Source organism: Mchenga conophoros, linkage group LG19 (genome assembly GCF_057382185.1).
Source record: "Mchenga conophoros isolate Kocher_MC1m ecotype Shallow Benthic linkage group LG19, M_conophoros_male_GT1.1, whole genome shotgun sequence".
Taxonomy (NCBI): Eukaryota; Metazoa; Chordata; class Actinopteri; order Cichliformes; family Cichlidae; genus Mchenga; species Mchenga conophoros.
Window position 1 is genome coordinate 31,029,920 of NC_140544.1, and position 19,580 is coordinate 31,049,499.

Sequence of the window (19,580 nt, forward strand, 5' to 3'; positions counted from 1 at the left end):
TAAACTCACGTCTTGCTCTTAAATTTTAAAGGTTCAGTGGCCAGAATCTTAACAGTTATACGTCAGAATGGAAGGTGATAATAACTTGAAACTCCCCGTCCTTTAATCCTTCTGGTTGCTTAATACACTTGTCACAAACAGTTAAAAAATCAGCACGATGATTTAGCGAAGCCCACGGTGACAACTTCAAACCTGTTTTGTCTGTCTAACAGCTTATAGCCGAGGACATTTTAATACACAGCGACAAAACTGAGGAAAGCAGAAAATCCTGAGTGACTGTTGAGATTAAAAAATTTTTTACTGTGTTACCAAAAAATAAAATATGACTAAATCACTTTATTGCAATGTGTGCTGATGGTTACAGGAAGCTTGTCTTTTTTAAGAGTTAAATGAGAATATGAATACCACTGTCATTACTTTAAGCTAAAAATAAAGCTAGATGAAACAGGAAATTAGCTTTAAGAAAATAGAAATGGGGCAAAACAGTTAGCCTTGTTCTGATCACAAAACAAAAAGAACTTAGCAGATCAGTATTTAGTACATCTTTTGTTTAAGAATAAAGAACACAAGTTGTGTTACAACAGGCAGTTGCATGCTGTCTCTGGTCCTCGGTAAAAAAGGTTTGAAACTTCCTGTATAGATTAAACATTTAAGATACTGTGTGCATTGACTAGTGTGCTTTAAAAAGTAACAAATCCAACTTATAAGCGAACTAAGCCTTGTTTCACACCTGTTCTCTTCAGGTATGTGCACTGCCAACATCTGCAGGGGCTCCACGCACTGAACCACCCATCCATGCCTCTCATTAACCCTGGCCGTTTCCACTTTGAGGAAACTGTTGGGCATGCGGCTCCACAGCACGGCGTTTATGGTCTGGACATCCAGTCGGGGCGGACACTGTGGAACCGGGTTCTTATGCTCACTCTTGAAGATGGCTGATGACAGAGGCATGGCGTTCTGGAGAGCACACAGAGACAGCTGATGGGAATCCTGTCTGAGCACAGCATTCATTTCTATGGTATTGCAGACACAAAAGTAAGCCTGTTGTAATGGAAAAGTAAAATTAGGAGCCACGCACCTTTATTTTAGCCAGTTCAAACTGAAAGAGGCTGGGGCTGGTGGGTCGCACAAACACAGCGGGGAAAAGCTTGGTGTTTGGTTCCACCTGGAACAGAGAAAAGTGAAAAGAAAGCAAACAAAAGGTCCAAACAGGAAGTAAATATCAAAAGCTTGAGAAGGAGCTTGAAAGCGTGACTTAAGGAAAGCAGCTTAATGATGCATCATGAAAACTCTGCTACTTAGTGCAGTTTAGTTTGCCTGTGTGTGTGTGTGTGTGTGTGTGTGTGTGTGTGTGTGTGTGTGTGTGTGTGTGTGTGTGTGTGTGTGTGTGTGTGAGTGAGTACACATGAACATTTAAGAGTGTCGGCGATGAGTCAGCACTGTGTGAAGTCTCAAAGAATTTCAGTGAGGAAGAACGTAAGAAGATTATACCCTCTGAAAGATTATTTTGGGATTTACTTTTGAGAGGACATCTGAACAACAAGTCCACAATTCAACAAGATGCACAGTCACTTCTCTGTTCAGTAAATATGTCTTAAATTAAGTCTTAAATTAAGTTACTCTCAAGGTCATCAGATTAAACAGGAGACGCAGGGATATATGCATGGCCAATATTAGGCTAGTGAAGAATAAGGATATTAATGCATGCATGCATCTACTTCGCAAAAGACTTGATATCCTTTATAAATCATTTTACAAGCTGTTACCAAAAAAGATCCACAACTAAAGCCATAAAACTCTACAAAATGTCTGTGAAGGTTCTCAATCATCCAGGTCATCGTAGTTTAAGGAGCTTGGAAAGAAAAGCGTCTGGACTTCTTTAAGTTGCTTGAAGACGTTTCACCTCTCAGAAGCTTCTTCAGTTCGCTCAAGTCGCTTAGACCTCTACATCGGAGAGACCAAACAGCCACTTCATAAACATATGGCACAACATAGAAGAGCCAGCTATCCATCTGCATCTAAAGGGCAAAGGTCACTCTTTCGAGGACAGAGTGAAAGAAGCCATCTATGTCCACTGTGAACGAACATCTTTGAACAGATGCAGTGGCTTACGACACCAACTGTGTGGGGCTAGGTTTCACAGCGGGTTCACCCAAAACCTTGGCTGATTGTGACCCACACCGATTTTCACACCTTGGCTCATATGATTAGGTAGAGGATCATCAGGGGGTCCATGTCTCTCTTGGGGGTCACTCCCATAGGGCTTAAATCTGGGACTCTCCACTATTTGACCCTAGAACTGAAGAAGCTTCTCAGATGAGAAGTAAAACGTCTTCAAGCAACTTAAAGAAGTCCAGACGCTTTTCTTTCCAAGCTCCTTAGTGTACAAACTGACCTGATTTATTAAATTTAACTGCTCCCCATGCCCCTCATGGTTCTCTCCTTGAGCATCCAGCTCTGACCACTTGCACATTTGTGATTTTGCTATCATCATCAAATATAAACTTTTGTCGCCATGACACTGTCAAGGACCATCAGTGATGATGAGAACTACGATAAACAGAGACCAAACAGCAGCATTCGTGGAAGCATTTCCAGGGCACAATGGTGATGTGCAGGTATTCAGGTGATTCAAAGGGTGATTCAAAAGTGGGAGTGATGGGAATTGTTTATGGCTGCACTTGCAGACCCTGAAATTGATGTCCAAATTCACAGTTTTGTTTCCAATGAGCCAGATGTTCTTTTAAAGTTTTCAATTGGTTTTGCGTCACAGTTCTCTGGGTTTTTTTAAAGTTAACACTTCACTCCAACCTATGAATCATTCAAGCAATAACAAACACATAACTCAAGGGACGAACAAGTGTTGTGTCTTCACGTAACAGACAAAAAGAGCGAATATTAAATTGTATCTTTGACATTTTTACTAGCAGCCTTTTGCAAAAACATGTAATTTTTTCCTTGAATCTTCAAAATATATATATATACAAAATGTACAAAAAAACAACACAGTCTGACAAGCACAAGATTGCCTTTTTCATTCTTAAGGAAGGAAAACGAGAAGAAAAGCTGAGGTATGCCACATTACATATGAACTAGAATGTAAATCAGTGAGAACAGGTCTTATGGAAAGAACGTTTTTCTCCAAATCTTCGTCAATGTGTAGTGAGGAGGTAAGGAAAGAGGTACAACAGTGAGTGTCTACAGCCATCTGTAAAACACAGAAGAAGCTCTGTCTGATTTGGAGCTGCATGTCAGTCAGTGGATTTTGTCAAAACTGATGGAACTGTGAGAAGTGCTGTCAGATTTTGATCCAGCATGAAATAGCATCTGGAAAGGATCTGATTGGCAACGGTTTAATTTTTCAGCATCGCAATGATGCCAAACACACTGCCAAAGCAGTAAAAGCATACCTGGATAGAAAAACACACAATGGAATGCCGTCGGTCACTGACTGGCCTCCCCGAACCTTAACAACTTTGAAACAGAGTGGGATCATACTGGGAGTAAAAAGAAGCTACGGTAGAGCAGGTCAGGTCGGTCGATCCATGACTCCTGCTAAATGCACTAAGTTGCCCCCGATGCACGTGAATAGGCATAGAAAGCGTAGATAAAAGCTCTACACCTGGACATGTCGCCAGTCTGTCGCCGGGCTAACACATAGACAACCATTCACACTCGCATTCACTCCCACATCTATACCTATGGACAATTTAGAGTTTCCAATCAACCTAACCCCACTAACTGTAGTACAGTGGCACAGTGGTTAGCACTGTTGCCTCACTTCAAAAAGGTCCTGAGTTCAAGTCCACCATCAGGCCAGGGTTCGTATGTTCTCCCCGTGTTTGCGTGGGTTCCCTCCGGGTACTCCGGCTTCCTCCCACAGTCCAAAGACAATATAACTTTCCATTTACAATTTACCAAAGGGGAGCCAACATCTGAAAATCATTGAATGTCCTAAAGAAGCCTGCAGGACTATTCCTGAAGACTATTTAGAAATGTGTTGGAAAACAAAGGCAGTTGTGTCAAATATTGACTTTCAAGCTCATTAGAATTGTACAAACTCTGTTTTTGCCCCATATTTTGTATTTCCATTCAATCTTTCACCTTATTTCTATTTTCCTAGCAAAATATAAAAAACTGATGAAGAGGTTCAAGACTTTTGCACAGTTTTGTAAATTTACTTTTTTATTAGTTCGGTAGCATAGTTATTTTGGGTTGCACCCATCACACTAGATACTTTTAATTATAGAGAAACATAGCAATAGTTATATTCTTGCTTGCACAGCTGTGTGTATTGTACCTGGTAGGAGGTAGAGATATCTTTGCCATTGACGGTGAATGTCAATAGGCCAGTGGCCAAATCTATTAGACAGCCGATCTCCAGATCCACATTGCTGCGACCGGAGGTGTGGGAAGTGCTGGTGACATCACCACCCCACACCATGTAGCAGTTACTCCTCTTCACGCTGTCAGTAATAAGCATATATAAAAATCTTTACAAGGTTAGTAATTAAAAATAATCGTCAGCATTTATTACATATGAACACAGAGGGCGTCACCTCTCGTGGACTCGCCCACGTTCATCGCCCAGGGTTACAGTCACTGTACGATTCTTGCTGAGGTTGAAGTTGTTGCTATAGTAATGGTAGTCAGGAGTAACCCATCCAACCCACACACAGGCAGGGTCCTGACCTGCGAAGACCCTCACTGAATGGTAGTACTGTAACAAAACAGAGAAGAGAGACTTAGCCAAAAATGAAAACGCATTTAGTTTTTGCAGCTGCAAACAGACGTTTCTTCTGTACCGTAGTGATGCTGCTGTAGTCCACTCGTCTACTTTCATCGCTGTGCCTCACAGATCTCAGTGGATATCTATCAGAAACCATATTCAAAAAGTCATTAGCGAGCAGATAACATGTCGGATTCAAGGTTTTCTCGCAAAAGAGCTTAAAGTCACAGTTTTGGGAAGTTCAGCACCTGTGTTTGACTTTAAGGGTTTCTTCCTCATGAACACCGTTCATGTCCACCACAGGGCTGATCTTGAAGACGGAGTGGAACTCCACAGGCATGCTCAGACGACAAAACACCATGTCTGCGTTACTGTTCTGTGTCCCAAACGTCTTGTGGGTGACTTTGAGACAAGGAGGGCTGTCGATGGTGCCGTCGATCCTGGTTACCTGCAAACAAACGATGACAATCTTCGCGTTCATCGTCTAGGCCAATTCAATCGTTTTTAACAATTTCACAGTTTCTTCTTTCTTACCGCAATGTGGTTGTGGTCCTTCGGCACGTTGACAAAAGTAGGCAGACGCTTGCTGAACCACATTGTGACCTCTCGATTCATGTTGACGGCAAATGGCTCGAATCCCTCCTGCAAGCCGCACATGGTGTAGTACTTAAAGGTGCTAGCATCCTTCCCGAGGTTCATACGACCCACCTGCGACAGACCGAGGCTACACACTGGAATAAACCCTGCAGGACAGACAAAGGACATAAAGACAAAGGGGGGGAGCAAAGGAGGAGGAGAGAAAGAAGTCTTTAAGAATACACGGCAGGAGGGATGGAACATCAATGCAGCTTTTGCAAAAGGCAATTTACAAGTGGCACTTCAAATACGGCTGATTTCCACACAGGGAGCCGCTCAATTTTAACTTATATCACCACCATGATTGTTCTGGGATAAAGCCTTCTGCTCTACATGTGAAGGCTTTAAAAGATGAGGGCAGGATGGCAAGGACGTGTGCTCAACAGCTCCTCACAGCCACATTCATACACGCTCTTTCTCACCATCCTCAGTTTCAAAGTCCGTGAAGCAGAGTTCAGAGCCCTTGGTGGTGATCAGGATCTCCCCGTTCAGAGTGAAGATCATGGACTTGTCCTCCATGTTGATCATGCAGCCCACCACGTCCCCAGCATGCCAACAGCGCCCAAACAGCCGGCTGCCCATGTTCAGGCAGTGGCCCTGTGCACAGTACAGACACAAGGAATACCATATGGTATACACACAATGTGAGCAACTACTTTAAATGAGCTTAACACCAAATAATTAAATAGGTTTTTAAATACGAAAGAATAAAGGGCGAAAGCCATTTTTCGAGTAGTCTACGTGAACTTCACCAATACGCTGTTGGGATTAACTGAGATTTGGTTGACAGCTTACCCTGTATCCATCAAAGACAAACGCAAGCTCATCTGTGCCAAGCTCCACATCTGGCTTACACCCAGGTCTGGCCCAGCCCACTCTCATGTCTCCACCGGTAACGGCCTCAAATTCGAAGTACCACTTCCCGGTCTTCACTGCGTACGTTCTCTCTACCCTAAAGAAGCGGATCTTATCAATGCTGAGGCGCTCCGAGACTTGTCCTGCTGGGTGAAAGGAGAATAATAAGAAGCAATGGAAATATTAATTGCAAAAACCCAGTGGCTGTAGGCAGCAATTTCATGTGGCTATTCTCTTTCACTCTAAACTGAAAGGAGATGGAAGGCAAAGTCCCATATCAGGACATATTTTTTTATCCTTATTCTTTGTAAGGAGCATTTTATTATGCACTGTATAATTTGAACTTCTGGGCATTTTGATTAGCACACTTTCATGGGTGAAACTCACCGCCTTCCTGGTCCGAGGGCTCGATGTTGTACCCGTAGCCAATCAGAGTGCGGATAGCTTCCCGCAGGCTGTCCCTGTTCGACTTCTTGGTGCGTTCATCCAGCAGAGCATAAGGAACCAGGCGAGGGTTACGCTTACTTTTAAGATCCTGCACGGAGGAGAAGCAGCAAGAGAAATGTTAAAGTTTAAAGCCTTTTTTAAAAACATTCATTTGTCCCACCAGTTGAAAGGCAAATGAAGGGATTTCATTCAGCTGTAAAGCAGATTTGTGAATTTAAATTAGAGTTTTTTTCTTTTATTTATTTCAGGTTTGTTTGATGAGCTTGTAGCTGAAGCTCTGCAGCTGGTTATGTGTCCAATATTACTACTTTATTAGTTAACAAATCCACAAGTGAACTATAGACTGGTCTGAAACTGAGAAGATAACAGACAAAGCTGAAATAGAACAAAATCAGCCTTTCGGTTTACACAATTCCCTGACAAGTAAAAGATCCCCAGTTTGATCCCGGGAGGAGACACAAATCCCAGTGGGCTTTTGTCAGGAAAAGGGTCCGGCATAAAAAAGCTTTGCCAACTCAAACATGCGGAGCTACCCACTGTGGCAACCCCTTGTGAATAAGGGAGCAGGCAAAAGTAGCGTATTCTTCCACATATTAAGAAAACAGATTTTTCTTTCTTTGCAGCATTTGTATTTGATCTGAGCATTTTTTCCCAGCACATTGTATCCGGTTGTTCAGTGATGACGTGACGAATCCTACTTCCGGGTCTAAAGTAGTTAGTAGTAGTTAGTAGTAGTAGCGTTTAATATGGCTTTTGTGTTGTTAACATGTTTAATGTTATGTATTTTCTTCTTTTTGATCTCAAAAAGCTCCTAAAACAGTCAGTGATCCCTGTTGACCTCCCTCGGCTTTTATTACCGCTAATCATTTATTTAAGCTCAGTTTTTAAAACCTTAGGATGTAACTACAGCCCAGCCCATGCTGCAGTATATGAATGACTAACCTCGTATTGTGGATGGATTATCTCAGTTGTTCTCCTGGCTGAAGTTTGGTCCTTTTACAGCATCCTGCCATGCGATTACATTTGTTCCTGACCACCGAGAACACTCACGTTAACTTTTATCGAGTGGAAAAAAAGTTAGCTTGTTTATATTATGCTAACATAGCTGTGTCGCTAGCGGTCACGTAGCACATCATTATATACCAGCTAGCCCAACTTCAGTAACCCTACAAACGTCACTGCTGTTTAGTTTTCTGTCTTCATTTATGCTGGAAGTGATAACAGAGCTGTACGTTTTAATTTGTTTCCAAAACCCCGCAGTCAGGACATGCTATATTGTATTTAGATAGAAGCTAGCGAGCTAACTCCCTGCTAACTTCTAACTCCGTTAAATGTCATAAATTCCGTTTTCATGGATGCCTGGATGTTAAACTCAATTGTTACACCTGGTAGAGCAGAACGCTGATCATTTTATTAAAGATGAAAGACTTTAGACAGTTTTTAACTCTCAGTAATGCCACAGTGATCGTTTGATATATGGACCTGCAGCGGAGTTTAGGCCCAGACACGGCTAGTGACGTCAGACTGAACAACCGGACAGACGTGCACCAGATGTCCAGGAACATTACGTACTTTCTGGCTGAGTAATTTGTACAGACCTCTGGACAATGTAAAGCTGCTGCTCTTAGATTATAGGGATGCACTCATAAGCACTTTAGAGCAACAATGTCTGCTTTTGAATGTACCTGTTCTCTGAGAAGCTATTTTTTTAAATCTCTTCAATCAAATTTGAACATTAAAGCATGTGTTTTCCTAGATGTGTTCACAGTGATCTAAGGTTGTTATTCGTCTTTCACTTCTAACCAAACCTCAGCGCTGTTCACATGTCTGGCGAAGGTGTCGATTCTTTGGTGGATTTGAGCATACCTGCTGAATCCCGTATGTCCATCCCTGTTTGATCCGGTCCTTGGCCCACACATTGTGAGCGTTCTCTGCCAGTTTGTCCACCAGCAGCTCCTGCCCTGGAGTCAGTTTGATATCGGACAGGTCCAGAGGGGACGGCTTATAACCATTGGACATCATGTAGCTACAGGAAAAAACAATGAAAAAGGAATTTTTCCCCCAGTTATGGATACAGTTAAACCACAGGGACCAGTTTAGTTACATTTACAGCCTGATGGGAATCTCTATGGCAGTAAACACAATAAATATCCTTTATTTCTTATACTGCTGGACATTTTTGGATGATCTGTGATTGGGTTACCAAATATTTTGATTCATTTCATTTCTCTTACTGTCTTACTATAGAGCGGCCTAGTCATTACTGTCCAATTGTGTGATGTACAATCGATATCATGAGTAGTGCGTGTGCTCGCATCGCTGCTATAATCATACCCACTTACTTCTTAGGGAGCTTTATCTTTTTGAGAGAGTCCTCAGCATTTGGATTCATGTGAACTATACGACAGCCTAAGGCCAGCAGAGTCCTGCAGGGGAAAAAAATAACCACAGTGACCAACAAACTGATTTGACAGTATATGCAAAGAACCAGAGAGGCTGCTGAATGTGTCCAAACAGAGCACGATGGGTTAAATTACGCGTGTCCTAATCTGTTACACAAGAAAGACCGAGCAATACCCACGGCAACGAAACGGGCGCCAAGTGAATCACACCTCGTGATCGGACGGAGCGACAGTAAAAGTGAGTTTGATGTCTTTCAGGAACTCGTCCCTGTCACCCAGATGTGTCTCCCAAAGCAGCAGATCAAGATTAATGACGGCATGCATTTATGTTTTTGATTCGAAGAGCATTTATGTAAATCACCTGCGATGGGCCTTTCCACCTTAACCCTACCCCTCCATTTTGCACATTTCTGTGTAAGTATTGAAAGCCTGGTCTCTCTAAAGAAGAGAGGACTACTGGTAGTCTAGAGCAATAGATACTCCATTTATTCATCAAATGGGGCATGACAATCTCAACACAGGCAGGTCATCCTACACGTGGAGCCAGCGTTGCGGAAACCTCTGTCAAGGATGGGAATGCCCACAGCCTTGTAGCTGGTGTGTGTTTTTCCAATAGAGAAAGAAAAGCTAAGAAGTCCTAACAGTGCTAACAACTAAACTACAGCACGTCATCGCTTCAGCTTTACTATGAGATCAGTGAACTGTTAGCTAAACTTGTGATATTCCTCATAGTTTAAATCCAACGAAAAAAGAAAATGCATTATCTGAGAATAATATGTCAGATATGGTTTTTTAGGCTATTTTTATAACAGAGGTGTTGTCCATGAAGACAAAAACAATCCATCATGTTCGCCGTACTTCAGAGTCTCCGTTGACATCTGCAGATTGTAGTTTTTTTCCGTTTCCGGCAGCTTGGAGAAATCCACCAGGCACGGATGCTGCCGCTTATTATCATCCCTTATCTGTGAGGAAAACAGAGAAAAAACACACATATCAAACACCTCCTGACGTTCTCATCATTGCTGTTCAGCAGCTCTGCATTCATATGTACATCAAGTCCTACTAGATCTATGCATATGAGATACACAGCCTCATAACTCATTGTCACTGTGAACTAACAAGGGGGGCGGGCATGTGGTTTAAGTCCTGGGTGCTACTAGTTGCAGTGATTAGACTACTCTAGTGAACATGTTATGAGAGAGGGACAAGAGAGCATGTTTTCTTGGCAGAGCCAGAGAGCTGTATGGCAGGAATACCGAGTGAGAGGCGTAATGCGTCTCTCTCGAGGCTGCGCTTTAAGCCAAATAATCCTTTTGGCAATGCTGCTCAGAGGAGGTGGCATGGCAATGGTGGATGTTTACCAAGAAAACATGCAGGGCTGTGTACAGATATGCAGCTGTTTCCGTGGGTCCAATGAATAGCAGCCAGCTCTTTTGTGAATAGTACAAGAACTATGGGAAATCTCCTCTTTCATATTTACATGCAACCAGTGCTAAATAGCAAAAACAGGTTTATTTTATCTGCTATGTGACCTCTACCACATGTATAACTGACTCCAACTCACTTGGCTATCGCTCCACATGTAAAAAAAAAACAAAAAAACAACCTTGACAATAAAACTAGTTTATTATTGTTGTTTACCAAATCTCAGACTTGTCTTTGTCCTAAATCAAAGATTTTTCGAGGAGGAGGACAGAGTGAAAGCTTACAAGCTAGCGCAGAATTCTCATGTTGTATTATAGACATAAGAGCTGCGTCTTGTTGCTGGTTTCTTGTTTTTCCTTCCTTTAAGAGCAAAACAGGTCACTTTGGCGTTATCCTGTGGTAACTATACAACAAACCAGAAAGCCATCAGCTAGAATTTGGAGTTAAACAGATGAAACCATAACCGACTTAAATTTGGACGTGCCTTCTTTTTGACCACTTGTGCAACCGTGACTTACAATAGACCCGAGCAGAGAGTAAACAATACGAACACAGCAGGAGAACTTGAAGTGGGATGGAGCTGAATTTAAATCAGGTACAGTTTTTGTCTTCTGTTGCAGGAGCCTGCTGATTGCACTGCGTACACTGTAATTATAAGCATGCGTTTCCAGCTGACTGTATTGGGAAATACACTAATTTGTTCTTTTAGGGAGTTTAGATGAGAATTTGATATCACTACAGGTGAAGCCAGGAGACTTCAGCTTAAAAAACCTCAAGCATAAGCTCTCCGATGATAAAAGAGCTCAAAAGCTAAGTCAGATATACTTTTGAACTTGCCCCACAGATCCAGACTAGGTGTTTCCCACTGCTTCTGGTCTTTATGCTTGATCAGGCTTGATGCCAGTTAATAATAGAAAACATCGGCTGTTAATCTGGCAATTTTTTGGACATAGCCAGCAGAGGCAAGAATAACACAGACTAACACAGCCTCATCTCAATTTCACATTAATCTTCCAATCTAAGTATAGCATACAATCACATTCTCAGATTCCTATCAGTAGCAGGAGAAAAGATACAACATCTGCTCCGAATATATAGACAGGCCTTTTGATTGGTTTCTGGCTCATAGCGGGTTATGTCATGTGTTTTGATTGACCCTCTGAACATTTAAAGAATTAGAAACTCCATCAGTTTTTCTTTGAAAAGGAGAAAAACAAAAAACAAAATGCAAATTTTAGTCTGGGTTTATTGAGGCGATGAAATTGCCAAGACATCCTGTTCTGCCCTTTGGGTGAAACAACAATTTGTAATTCATGACTGACACTAGAACACAGACACAATGACTCTGCTACCTACAAACAAACTGGATGTGAATGAAGGATGTAAATGAGTGGCGTGGAAAAGCGCTGAACGTGAACAATGACAGTGTTCTTTTTCCACTTACCCTCTTTTTGGTGTAAACCGCAAATTATAAAAGAGAAAGCAAGATGACACACAAGCCTCTGTGATGGTAAGTTGTCACACTCATCGAGAAAAAATTGTAATTGTCGTGTTTATTTCTCCACAAACATGGAAAACGGCATGGAGTATGCTTTTTATCTTTTGATCCGAGCGATGAACTTGTAGGAGAACAACATAAGCAACTAAATAACAATCTCATTAACAATCTAACCCTTACCTTGCCATAAGACCAGCCAAGCTCAATCTTATTCATGCCCCAGAGCTCATGGATATTTTCAGCCAGCTTGTCCCGAACCTTCTCCAAATGAGGCGGCATGACAATCTGAAGGAACAGGTAAGCAAATGAGCATTTTCCAAAAAGTTGTGCAAACTATAGAATGCAAAAAACTCAGTAGTTGAAACAAAGTAATGCAATTCTTTTGGAAAAATTAAACAAATACACAAGATGCATCAAATTCAAGATGAGCATTTTTTCAGTTGATTTGCATTCTTTTACATGTCACACTGCATCACAGCCTTTGTGAAAAAGGGGGCGTTTTTCTCATGATCACCATCCTGCACGCCTCCTGTGAGCTTACCTGGCTGGTTTCCACAGGTGTGGGGATGAAGGAGGCCTGCGACATGAACTGGGTGGTGCCCAGCAGATCTCGAACTCCGTCCACATCTCTCTTATACTCTTTCACCGGCTCCACCTTCATCTTCTCTTTTGGCAGCAGAGCCTCATAACACGGTGCGTAGCTTGATGGAGGCAGGAACTTGAAGTCACCGTGCCGTCCGCCCAACAGGAAACGAACCCTAACCAGAGAAAAGTTGCTCACGTGACTTGGCTTATTGCAATGTTTTACGTGCACACTAAAAGAAAATTAAATGCTGTTAATAAAAGAAGCGACTAGTGAAAAGAAAACTAATCCTCTACTTTTATTCTTAACTCTCTTAAACAGGTTCTACTCCAATGGGGACACGTTTAGTTCTGTGAATGAAAAAAACATTGCAAAACCGTCTCTCGAGGCTCCTCAAAATAGCAGTTCAAGTAGTAGCAGTGACGCAACCAAGCTCATTCTCACTGCGGCCCTCAATTATTAAGCACTGAGGATGTGTGGCTGTCATGTTCTGGCACGTTTAAGTCCGTGGAGACGTTCACCCTGTTCACTGGGCCAATTCCAAGCTTCCACACGCTCACGCTCTGCTGTGACTGGTCAACACAGTGTTAGCTGTACAATCACCCGACCAATGAAAGAGTCAGATCAGACCTTGACAACACTTCAACTACTAAAAAGGACAAATCTGTTCCAAACAGCCTGTTTTATGAAATTGTAGACAATTTGGATTCTTTCACTCGGTCTGTAATAATGAAGCAGCTCAAGGGTCTTTGCATGTTGAACCTCTTTGTTATTATAAGCTGTGAGGTTGGCATCAGGACTCGTCCCCTGTCTGGTTTGTTCTTGTCACACCTTTACCAGGTGTGCTGGGCTGATGTAGAACTTGCGATCCTAAGTCTCTCCACTCTTTTCAGTCACCAATCTCATGCACTATTGAATCACGTGTCTCTCTGGAATGTCTGGAACTCCAGAGTTGTGAAAACCTTTCAGACACATGTGCCCGCTTCAGCTTGGAACCTCAGAAACACATTTTTTGCCTTCCAAATCACTCCGGGTACTTTACTGTTCACTTATATTGCCATATTTGGAATACTGTGTGGAAATCTGGGGAAATACATACAAAACTTCACTTCAACCACTATGTAAAATTCAGAAAAAAGCAATCAGGATGATTACTAAAGCAGGATTTAGAGAGCACACTAACATTATGTTCTTGAAATTAAAAATTCTGAAGTTTATGGATCTTATAAAATATAAAACTGCAAAAATTATGTACAAAGCCAGATACAATATGTTACCAGGAAATGTACAGAGGATGTTTTTTGACAAAGAAGGGGACTATGAATTGAGGGGGAAATTAAATCTGAAGACTCTTAAAGCACGGACAAAGGTTAAAACCTTTTGTGTTACTATTTATGGGGTAAAACTGTGGAATAGTTTTACTGTGGACCTACAGCAATGCTCAAGAATTAGTCAGTTCATAAAGATGTTTCGAAAACTGCTTTAGGAAGAATATGAAACTGATAAAGTTGATCACCCATTGTGTGTATATATATACTAAATTGTATCTAAATTATATCTATCACTGTAGCTATGTTTATACATGTTCTCCTTGTTTATTGTGTGGGGTAAGTGATGATGGGAATTAGGTGAATAGTGGCATTCAATAAAATGTTGAGCATGGGGTAGGGATTAATAAGTATGTTATACTTCTTCCTACTCCATTTCAGACCTAATAATTGTCATTTCATGTCATTTAGACTTTGTTTTATTTTATTTTATTTTGTTTTATCTGAGCACATACGTGTGTGTGTGTATTTACATATATATTCGTATTTGTAAATGCAAGTATGTGTAGTTGTGTATATATTGGGTTTTTTTTCTGTATATGTCTGAAATAAAGATACAATACAAATACAAACCTGTAAAGGAGAAGACTCACCTGCTCACCTGCCTGCCCACTCTCCACCGATCCACCCTACTGTGGAAACTAGCCTCCTCCCCCAAAGCACCTCCCACTCAAATAAGACCATTTCCAGGTTCCACAATCCAGTCCACAAATCACGACCTCCGGTTGAACCATTGCTAACTCTGTTCCTCATCCTCCCCAGACCTCACATGCGCACGCTCAGTCCCACAACTTCCACCACATTAGATATGCTTATTCGCCAACTTGAAAATAAACACTTGATACACACAAACTCCCATCTGAGCGCATTTTCTGAGTCCATGCCAATCCTTAGTATGGCTCAGTGTTTCTGAGTGTAGAATGCATTGACCGAAGATGAAACGCTTGTAAAATAAGAAACATATTTCATGATCTAAAAGGTTATTTAGGCTTCCAATCAACAGCAAAGACTAACAAAAAAAACATGAAACTGACCAGTGACCTCTTGAAGGGGCCAATGAATCATTAGTTGTCTAATCACTTATCTTTGTTCTTTGGTCAACTCTGTTTTAAACATGTTACATAAATACATTTAACCTTTAACCTTTAAACTAACAGAAACAACCAATCCTCTACTTGCTCCAATTTTGCACCAGGTGCAAAGTAACAGCAAGCTGTCACAAAAAAACACTAAAATCCCTTAAAAAGGAACTGTTTAATATTTCAAGCAATTCTCATGCAGCATGTTGGCACATGAGCGTGTGTGTGAGTGGTAATAAACTCCTTATCTAGCTTCTGTTAACCAGCGTAACAACTGGGTCAGTAACACACATTGTTCAATTAATCTTTTCTGCACGTCAGATAATACAGACAGTGTGAGAACAATGACGCTATTAAAAGTGACATCATTTGTGGAAAAAAATGCATGAAAATGATTTGAGAGACGGGGAAATCAAGCGGAGCGTTACGCCTTTTTCTTTCCTTTTCTTAGCCACACAGATGAACCACTTTTTTTTTAAATGAATGATGATTGAACTCTGACGTTTTTTTTAAATAAATTCATTTTCTAATATTTAACATGACCAAACATTGTGGCAGGTGTCTCAGAGGGAACGTGGCAAAAGGCTACTGTGCTCTTCAAAGTCGGAGTCGATCATGGAATTGTGGGAAAACTGCTGGAGCTTGAAATTCCATTTTCAAGTCACATCAATCACACTATCAGTGGTCACCATGGAAACAGAATTTTTTTCCTGTTTTTTAAGCCGCGTCTAATCTAAAAGCCTCGAAGACAAAATGAAAGTCAGAATATAAAGATAGAATTTTTAGAATATATAAATATGAGTTTTTTCTGCCTGTTAACGTCTAATAAAGCATATGAACAGAAAAAATACACACTCACTTGACACCTGCAGAGAAACTGACAACAGGGAAGAAGAGTCCGTCTGTGTTGAAATTTTCAAACATGCCCTGGACGGGCTGTCCGTTGATCCTGAAGGATATGCTGGGGGCTCCAAGGTCCAGGCAGCAGCTCACCACGTCCTCTGAGGTCAGAATGTGCTGGTTCATAGACGCAACCGCCCGCGGGATACGACCTGATCGGGGCACACGCACAAACTGCTATGTGAAATACGACCTAGTGAGTTGTGCTGGCACAAATCACACCTCTACCTCCCTCTCTCACACACACATACTGTTGGATACACACATTTGCGCACAATGACACAGACTCTGGGCAAGGAGATCGTCCCTGCAGGGCACTGGTTCTGTCTAGACACAACTTGGCTGTAACCCAGGGTTACCGCTCATCTTCTAATGCTTTAGTTACTCCAGACACTGGCTTGTCCCACCCACCTGACCAGAGGTGGAGTCCATCAAAGCCGTACGAGTAGAGATCATCACCAACTCCATTACCTCCCCAGCCCTCTCCTCCTCCCGGGTAGGGTGCATAGCCTTTTGTGTTCGCCCAGCCGATTCTGAGGTGGGAGGGCTCGCTGGTCACAAAGTGGTCCACCTGGTCGATCATGAGTTCATAGTACCACTTCTTGTACTGAGCCGAGCCTTCACTCACGCCCAGGAAGATGTTCGGTCTCATGCTGGCAAAGAAGTACAATGTGACATCACCACCAGAGTTACATTTTTAATTACAATATTGTACTTTTCACTTAAAAAAAGCAAATTGCAACATTCCATACAAAGTTATTTAACTACTAAGATAAAAAACAAACAAACAAGAGATTAAAAAACATATAATGATTTCACAAAAGATCCTCACCAGATTAATAAATTGAAAGTAAGCTTTAGACTCTAGAGAAATAACTGTGGGCTGAGTTATCAGAGAAGCAAGGAGGAGAAAGATAGCAAGATAAATAAATGGCTCTCTAACCTCTGGACATCATTGACCAGCTGGGTTTGCAACAGCAGATCTCTCTTGGGCAGCAAGTGATCGCAGATGAGGTTCTGATTGGTTCGCACAGCTACGCCATTACACACACACAGTGAACAGAGCACATCTAGTATCTAAAAAAGAAGGTGAAGGAGGTAGGGATAATAAGCAACACCATCTAATGGAAGACCATAACAGCACTTAACACTCACTAATGATAACACGTTTACTTCATTTTCCCTATTATACCCCAGATGTGCATCTGCACCTGAAAATGACTAATTATACTTCACTGTCCAGGATGCTGCCGGAGGGAAAGTCCCTTTATATGCAACCACTGCATAATTACTCTGCGATTGTTACTGGGTACAAAAACATGTTAAAGAATACCCTTTTGATGTTAGCTTAACAAAGCTGTAGAACTAAATGGGCCAGGATGACAGCATAGAACACCTACGCTTTAGCATTGACCTTTTTCTCCTGCTTCCACTGCAAAACGGTACAGTCGGGCTGATTTACGACCCAGGCCGGCTCCTGATCTTATTTCACTGTTAAACAGACTGTTTCGTGTTAGGGGCACGCGGCTACGAAAAGCTCCAGGAGCCTTCTCAACAAGAAGAACCCCACTCATCTGTACAGTATGTACAGCTAATAGCCAGCAGATGGTCAGCTTAGCATGGAGACTGTGGCAAAGAGTGTTGCTCTTTCCAAGTTAGGTACACAAGCACCAGTGAAGTTCACATGTCGTGTGCTTCAACTGTTGAAAAAAACATTAAACACCAAGTTAATTTGCGGTTTTTATTTGAATGCTTTGTTCTAGTGCACTTCTTAGCAGGAGTAATTTGTTGTGCAGCCAGTCATAAGTCATAAGACAACTTCAATTGGTTGCATGTTATTGTGACATATTCATCGTACAGACACATAAACAAACAAAGAAAACATCACATTATTCCTTTATGCTTTTATTGGGGTTTTACATTTTTTTTCTGGTATTACTTTGTAAATCAATCTAATTTCAATGTATTTTATTTGAAAGTTTAGTATAATTATACTTGCCAACAACTACTTACAAAAGGAAGTACACAAAAAAATGGGGTAACGAGTCAGGTTTCTACAGGGAACAAAGCAATAATTATACTGTAAGTAATTTTAATCAGTCTAAACCGTGGGTGGGCAACTCCAGGCCTCAAGTGCCGGTGTCCTGCAGGTTTTAGATCTCACCCTTGGGTCAACACACCTGAATGAAAGGATTAGTTCATTACCAGGCCTCTGAGAACTTCAAGACATGTTGAGGAGGCAATTTAGCCATTTGAATCAGCTGTGTTGGATCAAGGACACATCTAAAACATGCAGGACACCGACACTCGAGGCCAGGAGTTGCCCTACCCCTGCTCTAAACCATATTTTATAATAAAGAAAACAAGACACAAATTCCATTGTAAGTAATTTTAAGTAATTTCTTGGTAATTTTGTGGAAAAACAACCAATATTTCCCCATCTTACATAAGAAGTGTGCTGTACATTTTGGTGGGTATGGAGTGGTTTAACCTCGCCTAATGTCCCAAGTGTACTACAGGAAAGTAAACAGTCCCTTTATGAGTAAACAGTGATTGTGAAAGGAAAACAAAATTAGTTAGACTTGGCTCCATCATCACGAAGGTCACATAGACCTGCAAATTTTAAAGGTATTTTTTCTTGTAGTTTCAAATAAAATACACATAAAAATTCAATTTCATTGCAGTCACGGGCCGTATTATAAAGTGTTACGCTTTTTCTTAACATAAATTGCTGTTCTTTGTATTGCATAGTTATTTTTCAACATGTGCATAACCCAGATGTGTATTTCACCGTGTAGCAACAACACTTACTGCTTACCTTGTGGTTGCGTCCATGCTTGTACAGCAGCGATATGATGGATTTAATGTGTCCTTTCTGGATGATATTGAGCGCCTCGGGGCTCTCGATTAAAATGCAGTGCAGAACTTCCAGAATCCCTGCACAGCCGCAAAATTCATCAATTACTTAACACTCGCAAAAGACACACCAAAGGACACTCGTCAAAGACGCATTCTGTCCGCACAGAGCAACAGAAAACCCTGCTGGTGCACTCCTTACTGCACATTTAAAAAGTAAAAGTCGCTATTCCCATGATTTCAGCCAACAGTGTCACCTTTCAAAAAAAGACTCCTGTACCTGTTAAAGAATTTTAATAGTTCTGCGATGTTGCACAAAAGCTCTCTCACACTGCTGTTTCACTGCAGGCTCATGTGTATGTGTCAGAATGCTAATGAGTGTACCTGAAGAGGACTCCAGTCTCTCCAGCTTGCTCACCAGCCAGTCCAGGTTGTTGGAGAACTGTGTGCAGTTGTTGCGGTTTCCTCGGATTAACGCAGCTGCAGGACACGAGGAAAGTGTGCACGAGTCAGCGCATTGCTTAATGTGACGACTTACACAACAGAAAAACAATGTCACGCAAAGGTGAACACTTTGAATTCATGCCCAAAGCCGGTTAAGGAAGACATTGTGCTTTGACACTCTTAAACATATTAGTTTTAGAAGATGCCTTAGAGAGAAGGTGGGACCAGACATAAACATATGAGGACAAACACACCCACATGTACGTCCTAGCATGAAAAAAACAGGGTCATCCGATGCAGGGAGACAAAGAAGAAAGGAGGGAGGCATCCCCAAATCCACTTAGCGCTGCGCTCAACCAGGTATGTGAAGAAGGGGGAAGGGGAACAGAGAAAGAGAG

General features: G+C 41.6%; 1 protein-coding gene across 8 annotated transcripts in view; it reads right to left on the minus strand.

The window, feature by feature from the left end:
• LOC146552644 (ryanodine receptor 3) overlaps positions 1-19,580 on the minus strand; it is a 108,241-nt gene that overhangs the window by 47,813 nt on the left and 40,848 nt on the right. For 5 of the 8 annotated variants that reach the window (XM_085257334.1, XM_085257337.1, XM_085257332.1 and 2 more), the window contains 20 exons: positions 19,123-19,218; positions 18,701-18,819; positions 16,826-16,959; positions 16,294-16,535; positions 15,842-16,034; positions 12,534-12,750; positions 12,173-12,277; positions 9,928-10,031; positions 9,010-9,093; positions 8,534-8,693; positions 6,608-6,755; positions 6,161-6,366; positions 5,788-5,962; positions 5,264-5,472; positions 4,978-5,177; positions 4,806-4,872; positions 4,560-4,720; positions 4,301-4,466; positions 1,079-1,165; positions 731-957 (listed from right to left, as the gene is read on the minus strand). In XM_085257334.1, coding sequence (XP_085113460.1) covers positions 731-957; positions 1,079-1,165; positions 4,301-4,466; positions 4,560-4,720; positions 4,806-4,872; positions 4,978-5,177; positions 5,264-5,472; positions 5,788-5,962; positions 6,161-6,366; positions 6,608-6,755; positions 8,534-8,693; positions 9,010-9,093; positions 9,928-10,031; positions 12,173-12,277; positions 12,534-12,750; positions 15,842-16,034; positions 16,294-16,535; positions 16,826-16,959; positions 18,701-18,819; positions 19,123-19,218 — 3,100 coding nt within the window. The remainder of the gene's footprint in view (positions 1-730; positions 958-1,078; positions 1,166-4,300; positions 4,467-4,559; positions 4,721-4,805; positions 4,873-4,977; positions 5,178-5,263; positions 5,473-5,787; positions 5,963-6,160; positions 6,367-6,607; positions 6,756-8,533; positions 8,694-9,009; positions 9,094-9,927; positions 10,032-12,172; positions 12,278-12,533; positions 12,751-15,841; positions 16,035-16,293; positions 16,536-16,825; positions 16,960-18,700; positions 18,820-19,122; positions 19,219-19,580) is intronic. The other 3 variants (XM_085257335.1, XM_085257331.1, XM_085257330.1) reach the window with 1 other exon arrangement.